This window comes from Zea mays, chromosome 5 (assembly GCF_902167145.1).
Source record: "Zea mays cultivar B73 chromosome 5, Zm-B73-REFERENCE-NAM-5.0, whole genome shotgun sequence".
In the NCBI taxonomy this organism is placed as follows: domain Eukaryota; kingdom Viridiplantae; phylum Streptophyta; class Magnoliopsida; order Poales; family Poaceae; genus Zea; species Zea mays.
Genome location: NC_050100.1, coordinates 125,885,194 through 125,899,943, shown reverse-complemented (window position 1 = coordinate 125,899,943; position 14,750 = coordinate 125,885,194). Strand labels below are relative to the sequence as shown.

The 14,750-nt window shown below is 47.6% G+C and overlaps 1 protein-coding gene across 1 annotated transcript; it reads right to left on the bottom strand.

Moving 5' to 3' along the window:
• Nucleotides 1-10,513: 10,513 nt before the first annotated feature.
• lox11 (linoleate 13S-lipoxygenase11) lies at nt 10,514-13,933 on the bottom strand. Its single transcript, NM_001112511.1, is given in 4 exon segments — nt 10,514-12,245; nt 12,361-12,922; nt 13,035-13,300; nt 13,413-13,933. Coding segments are annotated over 4 exon segments (2,736 nt in total). The 5' UTR covers nt 13,789-13,933; the 3' UTR covers nt 10,514-10,713.
• Between the last annotated feature and the right edge of the window lie 817 nt (nt 13,934-14,750).

Below are 14,750 nucleotides of genomic sequence, written 5' to 3'. Positions count from 1 at the left end.
CAGTCCAGTGAATTATAGTGGAGTGGCTCCCAGAATTCCCAAAGGTGGCAAGTTCAGAGTTTGGTTGCCTGGTGCACCGGACACTGTCCGGTGGCACACCGGACAGTCCGGTGCGCCAAACCAGAGCACACTTCGGTTGTCTTTTGCTCTTTTTATTAGAACCCTTTCTTGGTCTTTTTATTGGTTTGTTGTGAACCTTTGGCACCTATAGAACTCATAATCTAGAGCAAACTAGTTAGTCCAATTATTTGTGTTGGGCAATTCAACCACCAAAATCAATTAGGAAAAGGTGTAAGCCTATTTCCGTTTCAATATCCCCCGTTTTGGTGAATTATGCCAACACAAACCAAAGCAAATATAAAAGTGCAGAATTAAACTAGTTTGCATAATGTAAGTGCAAAGGTTGCTAGGAATGAAACCAATAATTATTTCTACTAGATATGTATGGATGGCTTTCTTCAAATTTAAAATTTTGGACCACACTTGCACTACTTGTTTTGTTTTGCAAAGTTTTTGGAAATTCTTTTCAAAGTCCTTTTGCAAATAGTCAAAGGTATATGAATAATATTTTGAGAAGCATTTTCAAGATTTGAAATTTTCTCCCCCTGTTTCAAATGCTTTTTCCTTTGGCTAAACAAAACTCCCCCTTAATGAAATCCTCCTCTTAGTGTTCAAGAGGGTTTTAGATATTATTTTGAAGAGGGTATACTAATAAGATACCAATTGAAAAACATACCAATTAAAAAAACTTTTCTTAATCCATATTTGAAAGACTACATTTTTGAAATTGGTGGTGGTGCGGTCCTTTTGTTTTGGGCTAATACTTTCTCCCCCTTTGGCATGAATCGCCAAAAACGAATACTTGTGAGTGAAATATAAGCCCCTGTTAACTACTTTCTCCCCCTATGATAAATAATATATGAGTAAAGATTATACCAAATTGGAGAGCGGTGTGGAGCGACGGTGAAAGATGAATAATGGATGGAGTGGAGTGGAAGCCTTGTCTTCGCCGAAGACTTCATTTCCCCTTTCAATCTATGACTTAGCATAAGATGCACTTGAAGAACACATTAGTCATAGCAGTATAGCACATGAAAGAGATGATCAAAGGTATATATATGAGCTATGTGTGCAAAACATCAATTAAAATTCCTAGAGTCAAGAATATTTAGCTCATGCCTAAGTTTGGTAAATGTTTGCTCATCTAATGGCTTGGTAAAGATATCGGCTAATTGTTCTTTGGTGTTAATATATGCAATCTCGATATCCCCCTTTTGTTGGTGATCCCTTAAAAAATGATACTGAATGCCTATGTGTTTAGTGTGGCTATGCTCAACGGGATTATCCGCCATGCGGATTGCACTCTCATTATCACATAGAAGAGGAACTTTGGTTAATTTGTAACCATAGTCCCTGAGGGTTTGCCTCATCCAAAGCAACTGCGCGCAACAATGGCCTGCGGCAATATACTCGGCTTCGGCGGTAGAAAGAGCGACAGAATTTTGCTTCTTTGAAGCCCACGACACCAGAGATCTTCCCAAGAACTGGCAAGTCCCTGATGTGCGGTTTCTATTAGTTTTACACCCTGCCCAATCAGCATCGGAATAACCAATTAAATCCAATGTGGATCCCTGGGGTACCAAAGGCCAAACTTAGGAGTATAGACTAAATATCTCAAGATTCGTTTCACGGCCCTAAGGTGAACTTCCTTAGGATCGCTTGGAATCTTGCACACATGCATACGGAAAGCATAATATCCGGTCGAGATGCACATAAATAGAGTAAAGAACCTATCATCGACCGGTATACCTTTTGATCTACGGATTTATCTCCCGTGTCAAGGTCGAGATGCCCATTAGTTCCCATGGGTGTCTTGATGGGCTTGGCATCCTTCATCCCGAACTTTGTGAGTATGTCTTGAATGTACTTCGTTTGGCTAATGAAGGTGCCCTCTTGGAGTTGCTTCACTTGAAATCCTAAGAAATACTTCAACTCCCCCATCATAGACATCTCGAACTTTTGTGTCATGATCCTACTAAACTCTTCACATGTAGATTCTTTAGTAGACCCAAATATGATATCATCAACATAAATTTGGCATACAAACAAATCATTTGCAAGTGTTTTAGTAAAGAGAGTAGGATCGGCTTTTCCGACTTTGAAGCCATTAGTGATAAGAAAATCTCTTAGGCATTCATACCATGCTCTTGGGGCTTGCTTGAGCCCATAAAGCGCCTTAGAGAGTTTATAGACATGGTTAGGGTACTCACTATCTTCAAAGCCAGGAGGTTGCTCAACATAGACCTCTTCCTTGATTGGTCCATTGAGGAAGGCATTCTTTACGTCCATTTGGTAAAGCTTAAAGCCATGGTAAGTAGCATAGGCAAGCAATATGCGAATTGAGTCAAGCCTAGCTACGGGTGCATAGGTTTCACCGAATCCAAACCTTCGACTTGTGAATATCCCTTGGCCACAAGTCGGGCTTTGTTCCTTGTCACCACACCATGCTCATCTTGCTTGTTGTGGAAGACCCACTTGGTTCCTACAACATTTTGGTTAGGACGTGGAACTAAATGCTATACCTCATTCCTTGTGAAGTTGTTGAGCTCCTCTTGCATTGCCAGCACCCAATCCGAATCTTGAAGTGCTTCCTCTACCCTGTGTGGCTCAATAGAGGAAACAAAAGAGTAATGTTCACAAAAATGAGCAACACGAGATCGAGTGGTTACCCCCTTATGAATGTCGCCGAGGATGGTGTTCACGGGGTGATCTCGTTGGATTGCTTGGTGGACTCTTAGGTGTGGCGGCCTTGGTCCCTCATCATCTTCCTTGTCTTGATCATTAGCATCTCCCCCTTGATCATTGCCCTCCTCTTGAGGTGGCCCTTATTGATCTTCATCTTCACCATCTTGAGCTTGATCCTCATCTTGGGTTGGTGGAGATGCTTGTATTGAGGAAGATGGTTGATCTTGTGCTTGTGGAGGCTCTTCGGATTCCTTAGGACACACATCCCCAATGGACATGTTCCTTAGCGCGACGCATGGAGCCTCTTCATCATCTAGCTCATCAAGATCAACTTGCTCTACTTGAGAGCCGTTAGTCTCATCAAACACAACGTCACAAGAAACTTCAACTAGTCCAGTGGACTTGTTAAAGACTCTATATGCCCTTGTGTTTGAATCATATCCTAGTAAAAAACCTTCTACAGCCTTAGGAGCAAATTTAGATTTTCTACCTATTTTAACAAGAATAAAGCATTTGCTACCAAAGACTTTAAAATATGAAACATTGGGCTTTTTACCGGTGAGGAGTTCATATGATGTCTTCTTGAGGATTCAGTGAAGATATAACCGGTTGATGGCGTAGCAAGCGGTGTTGACCGCCTTGGCCCAAAACCGATCCGAAGTTTTGTACTCATCAAGCATGGTCCTTGCCATGTCCAATAGAGTTCTATTCTTCCTCTCCGCAACACCATTTTGTTGTGGCGTGTAGGGAGAAGAGAACTCATGCTTGATGCCCTCCTCCTCAAGAAAGCCTTCTATTTGTGAGTTCTTGAACTCCGTCCCGTTGTCACTTCTAATCTTTTTGATCCTTAAGCCGAACTCATTTTGAGCCCGTCTCAAGAATCCCTTTAATGTCTCTTGGGTTTGTGATTTTTCCTGCAAAAAGAACACCCAAGTGAAGCGAGAATAATCATCCACAATTACAAGACAATACTTACTCCCGCCGATGCTTATGTAAGCGATCGGGCCGAATAGGTCCATGTGGAGTAGCTCAAGCGGCCTGTCGGTCGTCATGATGTTCTTGTGTGGATGATGAACACCAACTTGCTTCCCTGCTTGACATGCGCTACAAACCCTATCTTTCTCAAAATGAACATTGGTTAGTCCCAAAATGTGCTCTCCCTTTAGAAGCTTATGAAGATTCTTCATCCCAACATGGGCTAGTCGACGGTGCCAGAGCCAACCCATGTTAGTCTTAGCAATTAAGCAAGTGTCGAGTTCAGCTCTATCAAAATCTACTAAGTATAGCTGACCCTCTAACACTCCCTTAAATGCTACTGAATCATCACTTCTTCTAAAGACAGTAACACCTATATCCGTAAAAAGACAGTTGTAGCCCATTTTGCATAATTGAGAAACAGAAAGCAAATTGTAATCTAAAGAATCTACAAGAAAAACATTGGAAATAGAATGGTCAGGTGATATAGCAATTTTACCCAATCCTTTGACCAAACCTTGATTTCCATCCCCGAATGTGATAGCTCGTTGGGGATCTTGGTTTTTCTCATAGGAGGAGAACATCTTCTTCTCCCCGGTCATGTGGTTTGTGCACCCGCTATCGATGATCCAACTTGAGCCCCCGGATGCATAAACCTACAAAACAATTTTAGGCCTTGTTGTTAGGTACCCAAACGGTCTTGGGTCCTTTGACATTAGAGACAAGCACCTGGGTACCCAAACACAAGTCTTTGACCCCTTGTGTTTGCCCCCAACATATTTGGCAACTACTTTCCCTGATTTGTTAGTTAGCACATAAGATGCATCAAAAGTCTTGAATGAAATGTTATGATTATTTGATGCAATAGGAGTTTTCTTATTAGGCAATTTAGCACGGGTTGATTGCCTAGAGTGAGATGCCTCACTCTTATACATAAAAGCATGATTAGAGCCAGAGTGAGACTTCCTAGAGTGAATTCTCCTAATTTTGTGCTCGGGATAACCGGCAGGGTACAATATGTAACCCTCGTTATCCTGAGGCATGGGAGCCTTGCCCTTAACAAAGTTAGATAATATTTTAGGAGGGGCATTAAGCTTGACATTGTCTCCCTGTTGGAAGCCAATGCCATCCTTAATGCCAGGGCGTCTCTCACTATAGAGCATGCTTCTAGCAAATTTAAATTTTTCATTTTCTAAGTCATGCTCGGCAATTTTAGCATCTAGTTTAGCTATATGATCATTTTGTTTTTTAATCATAGCCATGTGATCATGAATTGCATCAATGTTAACATCTCTACATCTAGTGCAAATAGTAACATGCTCAATGGTAGATGTAGAGGGTTTGCAAGTTTTTAACTCAACAATCTTAGCATGTAAAATATCATTTTCATCTCTAAGATTAGAAATGGAAACATTGCAAACATCTAAATCTTTAGCCTTAATAATTAATTTTTCATTCTCAATTTTAAGGCTAGCAAGAGAGGCATTCAATTTTTCATTCTTAGCAATTAAACTAGCATTATCATCTCTGAGATTGGTAATTGAATCATCACATACTTTTGAACTCTCAACCTTAGCAATTAATCTAGCATTTTCATTTCTATGGTTTGAGATAACATCATGGCAAGTGCTTAGCTCATTAGTTAATTTTTCACATTTTTCAACTTCTAGAGCATAAGCATTTTTAACTTTAACATGCTTTTTGTTTTCTTTAATTAGGAAGTCCTCTTGGCTATCCAAGAGTTCATCCTTCTCATGAATAGCACTAATCAATTCGTTTAATTTTTCCTTTTGTTGCATGTTTAAGTTGGCAAAAAGGGTGAGCAAGTTATCCTCCTCATCACTAGAATTATCCTCATCACTAAAGGTTGCATACTTAGTGGAGGATCTTGATTTTACCTTCTTCTTTTTGCCGTCCTTTGCCATGAGGCACTTGTAGCCAACGTTGGGGAAGAGGAGTCCTTTGTTGACGGCGATGTTGGCGGCGTCCTCGTCGGAGGAGGAGCCGGTGGAGCTCTCGTCGGAGTCCCACTCCCGGCAAACATGGGCATCGCCGCCCTTCTTCTTGTAATATCTCTTCTTCTCCTTCTTCTTCCCCCTCTTGTCGTTATCCCTGTCACTATCACTAGACAAAGGGCATTTAGCGATAAAATGACCGGGCTTACCACATTTGTAGCAAATCTTCTTGGAGTGGGACTTGTAGTCTTTCCCCCTCCTTTGCTTGAGGATTTGGCGAAAGCTCTTGATGATGAGCGCCATCTCCTCATTGTTGAGCTTGGAGGCGTCGATGGGGACCCTACTAGGTGTAGAGTCCTCTTTCTTCTCCTCCGTTGCCTTGAAGGCGACGGGTTGCACCTCGGGTGTTGAGGTGGCGCCTTGCTCGATGATCTTCTTGGAGCCTTTGATCATCAATTCAAAGCTCACAAATTTTCCTATAACTTCCTCGGGAGACATTAGCTTATATCTAGGATCACCACGAATTAATTGTACTTGAGTAGGGTTAAGAAATACAAGTGATCTTAGAATAACCTTGACCATTTCATGGTCATCCCACTTGGAGCTCCCGAGGTTGCGCACTTGGTTCACCAAGGTTTTTAGCCGGTTGTACATGGCTTGCGGGTCTTCTCATTGGTTGAGCATAAAGCGACCGAGCTCCCCCTCGATCGTTTCCCGCTTGGTGATTTTGGTCACCTCATCTCCTTCGTGCGCGGTCTTGAGTACGTCCTAAATCTCTTTGGCACTCGTCAACCCTTGCACCTTATTATACTCCTCACGACTTAGAGAGGTGAGGAGTATAGTAGTTGCTTGAGAGTTGAAGTGCTCGATTTGGGCTACCTCGTCCTCATCATAATCTTCATCCCCTACGGATGGTACCTGTACTCCAAACTCAACAACATCCCATATGCTTTTGTGAAGTGAGGTTAGGTGATATCTCATCATATCACTCCACCTAGAATAATCGTCACCGTCAAATGTCGGTGGTTTGCCTAATGGAACGGAAAGTAATGGAGTATGTTTAGCAATGCGAGGATAGCGTAGGGGGATCTTACTATACTTCTTGCGCTCTTGGCGCTTAGAAGTGATGGACGCGGCGTCAGATCCCGATGTAGAGGGCGATGAAGAGTCGGTCTCGTAGTAGACCACTTTCTTCATTTTCTTCTTCTTCTCGCCACTCTTGTGCGTCCTAATGCGTGAAGGGGATCCCTCCTTTTTGTTGCCGGACTCCCTTGATGGAGCCTTCCCGTGGCTTGTGGCGGGCTTCTCGTCGGTCACCATCTCCTTTTTGGCGTGATCTCCCGACATCACTTCGAGCGGTTAGGCTCTAATGAAGCATCGGGCTTTGATACCAATTGAAAGTCGCCTAGAGGGGGGGGGGTGAATAGGGCGAATCTAAAATTTACAAACTTTGAGCACAACTACAAGCCAGGGTTAGCGTTAGAAATATAAACGAGTCCGAAAGAGAGGGCGAAAACAAATCACAAGCAAATAAGGTGGATGACACGGTGATTTGTTTTACCGAGGTTCGGTTCTTGCAAACCTACTCCCCGTTGAGGTGGTCACAAAGACCGGGTCTCTTTCAACCCTTTCCCTCTCTCAAACGGTCACTTAGACCGAGTGAGATTCTCTTCTCAATCAAACGGGACACTAAGTCCCCACAAGGACCACCACACAATTGGTGTCTCTTGCCTTGGTTACAATTGAGTTGAACACAAGAAAGAATGAAGAAGAAAATCAATCCAAGCGCAAGAGCTCAAATGAACACAAGTATCTTTCTCTCACTAGTCACTATTTGATTGGAATTGTCTTTGGACTTGGGAGAGAATTTGATCTCTTTGGTTGTGTCTTGTATTGAATGCTATAGCTCTTGTTTGAGGTATGAAGGCTGAAAACTTGGATGCAATGAATGGTGGGTGGTTGGGGGTATTTATAGCCCTAACTACCAAAGGAGCCGTTGGTGGAGGCTGCTATCGCATGGCGCACCAAACAGTCCGGTGCGCCACCGGACACTGTCCGGTGTGCCAGCCACGTCACCCGACCGTTAGGGATCGACCGTTGGTGCACCGGACAGTTACTGTTCACTGGCCGGTGCGCCTTCTGGCTCTGCTCTGACTTCTGCGCGCACTGTAGCGCATTAACTTCTCTCTGCAGACGACCGTTGGCGCGAGTAGTCGTTGCTCCGTTGTCACACCGGACAGTCCGGTGCTACACCGGACAGTCCGGTGAATTATAGCGGTGTGGCTCCCAGAATTCCTGAAGGTGGCAAGTTCAGAGTTTGGTTGCCTGGTGCACCGGACACTGTCCGGTGACACACCAGACAGTCCGGTGCGCCAGACCAGAGCACACTTCGGTTGTCTTTTGCTCTTTTTATTAGAACCCTTTCTTGATCTTTTTATTGGTTTGTTGTGAACCTTTGGCACCTGTAGAACTCATAATCTAGAGCAAACTAGTTAGTCCAATTATTTGTGTTGGGCAATTCAACCACCAAAATCAATTAGGAAAAGGTGTAAGCCTATTTCCGTTTCAAAATGCAAGATAAATTGATTGAAGGTTCGATTGATGATCATTAATTGGCCGTATTCCTCTGTATTTATAGAGGAGGGGGCCTGAACCTATTACAAACGAATTTCCCGAGCTAATTCCGTGAATCTAGCCAACAACTGTAGCAAGAAACTCGGAATCCTAATTGGCTCTGCGCGCGCGGACCGTCCGGACCGCGGACCGTCCAGCCGCTCATTTTGGTGCTCAACAAGAAGCTTTTCAAAGTTGAAATTGTTGAAAAACTATTTAATGTCAACAATGTCTCAAGATCGGCTCAACGAATTGGCTACTTTATGTATTTATGTATTGAGAAAAAATATTAATTAGATGTGGTTAATAGCAATACTATTATCAATAACTTCGCATCAAGAAATGTTAGAAGAATTTTTAAGTTAATATGTACATAGATTTAAAGTTGTTTTAATATATTAGAGACTTTTATTATTCAAAATTTTGTTTATATATTTAGAAGAAAGTGTATATATATACACACTGACACACTTTCTTAAAGGGTCCAATTTTTTTGTTTCGCCCTGCTTTCAAACCTCAGGACCGGCCCCGCGCACGAGCGGCGTCGACGGACGGCGAGCAGGTGGCCGATGAGCAGGAGCAATCGTGCCGGCGCAAAACAGGCAGGAACATGCCACTCCTGGAGAAGAACAGAAGGAAGAGAAGTGAAAGAGAGAATGGCGGCCCACCTGTAAGTGACAAAAAAAGAGAGGAGAGAACACACGGACTGAGTGCGGGCGAGCGGCCTGGGCGTTTCATTTTTTTCTTTTTCTTTTTGTTCAAATATTTTTTTTAATAAACAGAATATATATATATTCTAAAATTTCAGAATAAATTCATTTTTATAATAAAACTTATTTTGCACAACAATTTTTTTACGAAATTTTCATTATTTAAATAAAAAGTTTCTTTACAAGAAGTAATAAAATCAATAAAAAAATAGAATTTTGCAGTTACTTATAAATTTAATTATTAGCATATAAATATGCATACTCCAATAATATTTTTTGGTTCATTATTATTTTATAAAATGTGATTTTATTCGCAAAATTAAATCTGAAAATTTGATTTTTCAAATCATTCAAAACACATGTTTTGGCATGAATACATCAAACACTTGATAAATTTTAGTACCCAAAATATATTTTTGTCTACATCAACATTTTATTATTTGAACATAAGTATTTGTTTTTCCTTTTGTAATGGAAACTAATAAGTCAGACTGGATTGTTTTTATTTTGATAGATTTATGGTGTTACATTTAGGACAACACAACACTTGGAGATTGATGCCCAGGACCCCTCGACAGTATTTTGAACCGTCCTCACCTGGTACCTCACTGGACGGTGCTTTAGCCTTTAGGGTCTTGTTATTACAGTTATAGAAGTCTGAGTTTGATCGTTTTCATCAGTCACTCAGAACAAACGACTCCGGCGTCCAGTATCTTACTCCGATCCCGGAGAAACTGGTTCAATCTTGGTTAGTGGTTACCCGTACATTAGTTACTACTTACGCGAGTTCTTTACCCCGTCTCTTTGAGGAGCAGAGCTAGTCTGAGCTTACATGGGGATGATATATATCTTGGATGAAGTTTTGTGGTTTGTCGATATATGCACCTCCAGTTTGACTGGTTCAATATTGTCTTTTTTTTTTGTGTATGTATTTTCGCTGTCTGCGGAACTGTAGAGATACCAAGCGTTAGCTAGCCGGTGGACATTAGCTTCCAGCGGCATCCGGCGGCCTAGCTTGGTCCTGCAGCGCCCATGCCCATGGCACTGGGCTCACATGTTTACCTGTGGATGTTTTTTGGACGATACATGACGACTGACGAAACCAGCGTATTATCGATCTCGGCTGTGGTTGGTGTCGGTGATGCACGGACAGTAATTTACCAGCCTGTCGTTTGTACGTGTTGTGCGGCTCTGCTGTAAAAACTGTGGATTATTAATTCGTTCTGACGCCTACAGGGTCAGTTTTTACTGCAAGACCTCACTCACGAGGGCGCAAGCTTACCAGTTCCCACTTTACCAGTGAGCTGAGGTGAAGTTTTTATACTGGCAGGGTACCAGAAACTGGTACGGTATCTAGTCGTTTAAAAATGTGTAAAGTTGTTTTTCCTTTCGTTTTCTAGTAAGTCTTTTACACATAGGGACGACGTTGCCAAATTTTGATCTCCCTCCGGCCGGGTAGGTTATTTATAATCTGGCAGTATTTCTTGGTCATCCAAAGTTCTAAAGACGATAACATAAAAAGGATCTGCTAGTAATGTCATCCTAATGGTAACTCAAACGTGCCTCTTTGCATTGACACAACATGTACGATATGATCCATGGTACAATACAATAGTACAGACGAGACCTTTTATTTTAATTATTTTTATTTCCAAGCAGCTAGCTAGCGTGCACGCAATAAGGCAAACCCCCATTGGATGGAGAGGACGGACGGGTCAAATGGAGATGCTGTTGGGGATGCCCCTCCCGGTGACTCCCGGCTTGGAGAAGGGCTTGAGCAGTTCGTACGGCACGATCCCTGCTCCGCACCGGTTCCTGAGCTCCGGGTTGTTGTTGCACTCGTCGATGAATCCCTCGATCTCCTTCATCCTGCCGCCGAACTTCTCGAACGCCGCCTTCACCATGGGCTCCTCCAGCCACGACGGCTCCGCCAACTCTCCCATGTACTCCTCGTCGGGCGAGTGCGACGAGAGGATGTCCAGCGTCGTCATCACCCTGATGGCCTGCATCTGCGTCGGCAGCATGTCCAGCAGGGTCGTCTCCGGCTGCTTCAGGAACTTCTTCATCTCTTCGTCCCGGCCCGCCTCCTCCTCCACGGGCATGCTCTTCCGGATGGTGGTCGGGCGGTTCGGGAAGTATCCGCCGAAGTGGTACTGCCCGAAGTTGACCGCCGAGTGGTGGCCGGAGGTGACCCACATGATGGTGGTGAGCGTCTCCGCGAGGCTGTCGCGGGTGTCGAGCACGGGCCACCACGGCTCGTCCTTCTTGTCGCCGTGGCCCACGTTGCGCACCTCGTCCCAGAACGCCTTCAGCTCGGGGTCGGCGGCGACGGCCTCGTCGGACTTGTAGTAGACGTTGACGTAGTCGGCCGCCCACTGCCTTATGGTGTTCCAGACCATGAGCCCGTCGTGCGCGTAGGGGTAGTCCTTGATGGTGAGCTCCAGCTCGCCGTCGTCCCGGCGCACGGCGAGCCCACGCTTGACGAGGTCGTTGGGCAGCGCCTCCGTGTCGAACTGCCACGTGGCGCCGTACGCCGCTGAGCTGAGCTCGACGGCGTACCTGCCCGGCCAGAAGGACTCCTCGATGATGCCGTCGGCGTTGATGAGCGCCTCCCTGGCCAGCGCGTTGATCTCCATGGTGTAGCGGAAGTGCGGGTGCAGGAGGCGGTACACCGGGTGCAGCCGGCTGAGCTGCCGGTTCGCGGCAATGATGTAGGGCTCCACGCAGCAGTGCGTGCGCAGCCAGTGGCTCACCAGCTGGTGGTACCCCGTGTCGTGGGTCACCACGTGCGCCTTGGCAAGCTTCCACAGCCAGGCGTCGGTGGCGTCGGGCCCGTGCGTGAACACCCGCTTCCACTGCGGCTGCGTCGGCGATTTGGGCCGCACCAGCTCGATGGCCAGCGGCATCAGCGTGCCCAGGTCCGTGAGGAAGAAGACGGTGCGGGAGCCGTAGAGCGTCGTGTCCGGCAGCTCGCGCACCCTGTGCACGTAGGGCAGGAACACGTCGTGGTAGTCCAGGATGAACAGACGCTTCGCCGCGAGCGCCTGCTCCACGGTCATGGCGGCGCCGCCGCTCATGTGCTTCTCCAGGATCTCCTTGGTGATGGCGGACTCCGCCGGGCCGTACACCTCCGGGTCCAGCTTGCTCCTGATGGGGAACTCCGTCAGGAGCTGGATGCACAGCGGGTTGAGCCCCGCGATCGTCTGCCTCGCGAACTCCTCGTCTTTGAACCACGAGAAGCGGTCTCCTGCAACAGCAAAGCAAAGCAAAGCAAAGCCATTGATTAGTGCCATTATTGAATTTATTTTCTATTAGTATTGTATTCTTGATGTGAGGGCCCGGGGAGATGCTTCGTTAATTACTCTCTATCATGTCCGGCAGCTCGAAGCGGAGGACGTGCTCGGTGGTGTCCTCCACCAGCTTGACCACGCGCGGGACGATGCTGCGGATGGCGCCCAACCCGGTCTGCGCCGGCAGCGGGATGCCGTCGCTGTAGAGGTCGTCGATGGCCGGGAAGTGCGGGAAGCGCAGCTCCCTCTTGATGAGCATCGGCCTGATGGCCGGGAGCAGCGCGTGCAGGCCCGAGCGCAGCGTCGTGGCCCCGAACGTGAGCTGCTTGACCTCCGAGAACTGCTCGTCGCGGGGCACGTAGTTGTGCCCATGGCGCACCTCCGCCTCGGGGTCCTTCCTGGTCCTGGGGCGACCGGTGCGGCAGCGGCGCGGGTACGGGTACCGCTTGCTGCCGCCCAGCACGGGCCGCTGGTGGGCGGGGTTCTTGTCCGGGTCGCCCAGGTCGTTGTACACGTCGTAGTCGTAGACGCGCTCGGACGCCTTGCGCTCGCCGTGGCCGTCGCCCCGAAGCGCCTGCAGGTCCTTCTTCCTCAGGTCCTCCAGGCCCTTGGGCGTGTCGGACGGCAGGTAGGACTGCACGCACGCGATCGATCGAAGCAACGGTCATATGCCATGCATCTAGCTGGCAGCTATAGGCTATAGCAAGTTCCCAGCAGTGCCCTATATGCATGCTGTGACGGCTGACCTTGAGGGTGAAGAAGATGCGCTTCTCCGGGTTGTCGAACTTGGAGTGCACCCAGGAGTTGCAGCCGAAGGTGACGGCGGTGCTGCTGTCGCTGCCCGTGACGAGCTTGATCTCCCTGATGAAGATCTCCTTGTGGTGCTCGTTCTCCAGCAGCACCGCGCCCACGGGCCCGAACGACGCCGGCACCTTGAACTCCGCCTCGTAGTGGCCCTCCCGCAGCGTCTTGTGAGCGAACGCCGTCACCCGCGGCTTCTCCAGACCCGTCTCTGCACCCACCACCACCACCACACATGCTCAGAGCCTCAGACTCGCTCGATCAGGTTCAGGTACATATACATACAGACTAACAGACGGACGGTATCACGCACTACTACTCACTTGCGTCGACCTCGGAGCTGACGAGTTCCATCAGCAGCGTCTTGCCGAAGAAGTCGCCGGCGTCGTCGAGGGCGCGCTGGAAGTACATCTGACCGATGGCCGGCGCCGCCTGCACCGAGGCCGTCACCGTCAGCATCTTCTCCACGGTGACGGCCGACACGGCGCCGCTGGCCTCCTCGGTGGCGCTGCAGCTGATCCTCGGCAGCCGCATGTGGCGCTGGAGCCGGGAGCGGGGGGAGGACACGACGCCCCTCCGCCTGCTGGCCGCCGCCGCCGCCGCCGCCACCGGAGAGGGCGACGACGCCAGGCGCGAGCCGATGACATTGCCCCGGTGCGCGGGCAGCACGAGAGGCTGCTTCATGTTCATCTGAATCATGGCTAGCTGCCCTGCCCCTGCTTTTTCTGTAGATCAGATCGGACGACTGAAACAAGCTAGCCAGTAGTCGACCGAGCGCGCGGTCTGTGCGTATGCTGATGGGCCGTAGATATAGTGAGTCCGGTGGGGTAGATGCCGTGTTGCACGTGGGGGATCGGAATAATATCAGGGGCCAATTCCCTGTATGCCACTGGAAAATATACTCATTCCTTGTATGCCACTAGCCCCACATGTCATAGACACCAAAAAATATACCTATATGCCACTCAGTGGCACACAAGGGATGAGTATAAAATATGATGGCATACCAGGAATTTTCTCTAATATCAGCGACTGGTGTGGTGTGTGTGTGCCAATGCTCAGAGCGAGCTGTTCTTTGCAAGGCAGGCTCGAACTGTTTCCGTGACCACCTAACAGGATCTCGCGTGGAACGGAAGGACCAACGACTCGATCTCGAGAGGATCGACAGGCCGGGTCTTTGAAAGGGCGGATTGGCTCGAACTGTTTCCCTGACCACCGATGAGTGCTCTGACGATCAAGTACCATTGCTGTTGCAGTGTCCAACGTCTTGCCATGGACAAAGAGAAGATTGTCTCGAAACGATCGATCTGGGCGTACGTGGTTCCATGGATATGTACCGTGTGCGACGCGTGGGCCGGTGTGCCCCTCACAAGAGTAGCTCGCAACTCGCCTTGGCCAGGTAGGTAAGTCGTGGCAAGGCTGGAGGCTGCACATGCACGACCGCTGGTCGCTGTCGACTGAAGATCGAGGTGCCCGGCTCTGAGAAGATGGTCACCGACTGCAACTTGACCTGCTCGGCAACTGGTCACGTTGTTGACGGTCATGTTGCTGTTACAATGAGCAAATGGTCGACGGGTTTACCGTTTTGAGCCTAAAAAACCCGCACCCCTTCGGTTTCGGTAACTCCGCGTACCGACCAGTTTACCCAAACCAAATCAAAC